General features: G+C 53.8%; 1 protein-coding gene across 2 annotated transcripts; it reads left to right on the forward strand.

Annotated features, from left to right (window-relative positions):
- The first annotated feature begins 2,141 nt into the window (after positions 1 to 2,141).
- LOC146962286 (shaker-related potassium channel tsha2) lies at positions 2,142 to 3,764 on the forward strand. Of its 2 annotated transcripts, XM_085768947.1 has the most exons (2): positions 2,142 to 2,246; positions 2,286 to 3,752. In XM_085768947.1, exons 1-2 carry the CDS (start codon positions 2,160 to 2,162, stop codon positions 3,729 to 3,731), a joined length of 1,533 nt encoding a protein of 510 aa, XP_085625073.1. In that variant the 5' UTR covers positions 2,142 to 2,159; the 3' UTR covers positions 3,732 to 3,752. The 2 variants fall into 2 exon arrangements, with proteins under 2 accessions (XP_085625073.1, XP_085625072.1); XM_085768946.1 differs by having other exon boundaries at positions 2,142 to 3,764.
- Positions 3,765 to 3,983: the final 219 nt, after the last annotated feature.

Genomic DNA, 3,983 nt, shown 5'->3' on the forward strand with positions numbered 1-3,983 from the left:
AAGATTTAGATACAAAGGTGAGGTCACTGTGCCACTCTCCCTCTGGAGTCTGAGAGGTTAAAACAGCAGAGCCTCATGAGGAGTGAAGCTTTAGCTGAGCTGTGTGTTTGTGTGGTGTGTGTGTCACTTTAATAACGTGTAGTTGTGTGTGTGAGTTGTTGTGTTTGTGTGACATGTTGCAGACTCTGCTGCTGGTTCAGGTTTCTGCTGCTGCTCCCTCCGGACTGATACTTTCTGAATGACTCTCTTCTCTCTTCACCTCTACCACTTCTCTCTTCGTGCTGGAAGATGCAAATCTGTTTTTTCCTCTTCATGTCATCTTGGTTTCTTTTTTTCTTTTTTTTTCTCTCCTTCTCCATTTTCCCCCTGTGCTGCTCCCTCGGGCCATTCCATGGGAAAAGAAACTTTTCCTGCGGCCCTGGGAGTAATCCAGCTATTTTAGGAAAACACGTCACTGCTTTGAGCTGCAGCCCAGAAACTCTCCCTTATTTCCATCATCCAGCTTCTTCTCCTCCCCCCCCTCTCAACCCTCCTCCCCCCTCCCCTCCTTCTCTCTCTTTTTACTTGTTGCACGGCGCAGCGCTGTTTACCTTCCATTCAGAGACACGCTGCTTTCCAAACTGTGTGTGTTTTGTTGTAAGAGAAAGAGCAGGAAGGAAAGGAAAAATAAAGCTCTTCTTTATCCGTCTTGTTTCTCATGCACGGTGCAACACGCCTGCAGCAGACACACACACACACACACACACACACACACACACACACACACACACACACACACACACACACACACACACACACACACACACACACACACACACACACACACACACACAGACACACACAGCACGGGCATGACAGATCTTGCAAGTCGTGCACAACTTGTGGAGCGGCTCAGCAGCGTTCAGACTCAGAGCTGTTGTGTTGTGGAAACGTCAGCAAGGTTTGGTCCTGACTGAGACGGCTGCGGCGTGACATTGCAGAGCCTGTTCTTTTTTTCTCTTCCCCTTTCTCTCTTTCTTTATGTGTCATGGTCATGGCTGGATGAGGGGATGAGGGGATGGGGGGCTGGAGGAGGACGCAGCCCTGAGCCACAGGTATTCATCTAGGATCAAACCACCAGCTGGAAAAAAAAAGACGTTTTTGTTCTCCTTTTTTATTTCATTCGCTTGTTTTGCGCGACATTTCTCGCACTTTCCACGTCGCCAAAACGCGCATTCCCACACGTGAACCTGCCCTCATCCATCCATCCATCCATCCATCCATCCATCCATCCATCCAGCGCTGCATGCTCGTGTATTTGCAAATATCACGTCATGTGTCACCGTATAAACAACAACTGGTGTGATAACCTTGAGCCTGTGCCACTGCTGGAGAGACACAACAGGTTCATTACGCACGACACTTTCTGCGCACAAACTAGTCTCCTGTCGTGCTGGTATTTCTGCTGCTTGTTTTAATATCTGGATCAGATTCATCCTGAGCATATGTGCGTGTGTGCATGTCTCTGTGTCTCTGTGTCTCTCTGTGTGTGTGTTTTTTTTTACTTCCCCCCTCAGTGAGTGAGAGAGAGTGTGCACACACACACACATGTACGTCAGCTCGGGGAGGGCAAAGCCTGCTTAAAATGCAGTGAATGTGACAGCCAGTCCAGACTACACACACAGCGGCAGCGGCGTGTGGAAGGCAGAAAGGTGAGCGTGGACAGGAGGAGGAGGAGAGGAGAGGAGTGGGGGGGCAACAAGCAACAAGGCAACAAGGCAACAAACATGCCAACGGAACCAGAACCAGAACCAGCAGCTCCAGCTCAGCACCAGCAGCCGCAGCCGCAGACGTGACGCCGACAACAAAGAGAGAAAGAGGAGAGAGGAGAAAGACGCTCAGACGGTTTTTCCAAATAGCGAAAACGCGAAAGCAACTGGACTTAGTTATTTGTCTGGGAAGACGTTTCACCTTCATCCAATAAGAGGCTTCATCAGCTCATGTAGCATCTGACCAGGCTGGGACTGGTCCAACTCTCTGCTGTGGAGGAGACCCAGGTATTTTATTGCTTTATTGGTTTTTCCAAATACGCGCCGTGGAGAGGAGGAGAGGAGAGGACTGAGGTGTCTGGGGGTCTAGGGAGGTCTGGGGGGTCTGGAGGGTCTGGGGGGTGGGCAAAGATGACAGTGGTGCCCGCGGAGAACCTGGATGAGACTGTGGCACTGGCCGCGCTGTCGGCCCAGGATGTGTACGAGAACCAGGAGCGGCTGCTGGAGATCCAAAACCACCAGATCCACAACCACAACCAGAACCAGGACTGCTGCGAGCGCGTCGTCATCAACATCTCGGGGCTGCGCTTCGAGACGCAGCTGAAGACCCTGGCCCAGTTCCCCTCCACGCTGCTGGGGGACCCGAGGAAGAGGATGCGCTTCTTCGACCCACTCCGGAACGAGTACTTCTTCGACCGGAACAGACCCAGCTTCGACGCCATCCTGTACTACTACCAGTCCGGCGGGCGGCTGCGCAGACCCGTCAACGTGCCCGTGGACATTTTCATGGAGGAGATTAAATTCTACGAACTGGGAGAGGAGGTGATAGAGAATTTCAAAGAGGACGAGGGTTTTATTAAGGAAGAGGAGCGGCCGCTGCCTGAGAACGAGTTCCAGCGGCAGGTCTGGCTCCTCTTCGAGTACCCGGAGAGCTCCGGTCCGGCTCGGGGCATCGCCATCGTGTCCGTCCTGGTCATCCTCATCTCCATCGTCATCTTCTGCCTGGAGACTTTACCGGAGTTCCGGGAGGAAGCCAAGACGTTTGAGTCTGAGTCTGAGCAGCAGCAGCAGCAGCAGCAGGATCAGCTTCTGGGGGTCAACGACGACAACAACAACGGGACCGGAACCACCACCGGGCTGCGCGTAAAGATGAAGCCGAACCCGTTCACGGACCCGTTCTTCATCGTGGAGACCCTGTGCATCATCTGGTTCTCCTTCGAGCTGCTGGTCCGGTTCCTGGCCTGCCCCAGCAAGCCCGCCTTCTTCAAGAACATCATGAACACCATCGACATCGTGGCCATCATGCCCTACTTCATCACCCTGGGTCTGGAGCTGGCGGAGCACCAGGGCAACGGGCAGCAGGCCATGTCGCTGGCCATCCTGCGCGTCATCCGCCTGGTGCGCGTCTTCCGCATCTTCAAGCTCTCCCGCCACTCCAAGGGTCTGCAGATCCTGGGGAAGACGCTGCAGGCCAGCATGAGGGAGCTGGGGCTGCTCATCTTCTTCCTCTTCATCGGCGTCATCCTCTTCTCCAGCGCCGTCTACTTCGCCGAGACCGACGATCCGGACTCGGGATTCAGCAGCATCCCGGACGCCTTCTGGTGGGCCGTGGTTTCCATGACAACGGTGGGCTACGGGGACATGTGTCCGGTGACCATCGGGGGGAAGATCGTGGGGTCTCTGTGCGCCATCGCCGGGGTGTTGACCATCGCGCTGCCCGTGCCGGTCATCGTGTCCAACTTCAACTACTTCTACCACCGCGAGACGGAGCACGAGGAGCAGTTCCAGTACACGCACGTGACCTGCGGGCAGCAACAACAACAACAACAACAACAACAGTTTGGAGACTTCCAGAAGAGCGACAGCAAACCGTCCCTGTCCAAGTCCGACTACCTGGGCAGCGAAGACGCGGATTCCATCAAATACACCAACTGCAGTCCGCACAAAGCCGCGGGTTACACCGGGAAGCTCACCGACGTCTGAAGAGGGGCTAAAAACCGGTCCAGTCCGGTCTTTCCTGTGTCATTCCCAACCCAACACCCTGCTCCATCACTGGGAATCATTTCACCTGGATGGATGATAGGAGATAGGAGAACTCATCACCGCCTGGTACTGTGGTACTGTGTCTTCCATTACGCGCGTCAAGTTGAGTTGAGTTGAGGGCAAAAACAAAAGAAAAAGCTTCTAAATGATCAGCCAATGGCCAATTGTAGCACTTTATTATGATGATTATGT

This window comes from Trachurus japonicus, chromosome 23 (genome assembly GCF_045865225.1).
Source record: "Trachurus japonicus isolate A0001 chromosome 23, Traja_1.0".
Lineage (NCBI taxonomy): Eukaryota > Metazoa > Chordata > Actinopteri > Carangiformes > Carangidae > Trachurus > Trachurus japonicus.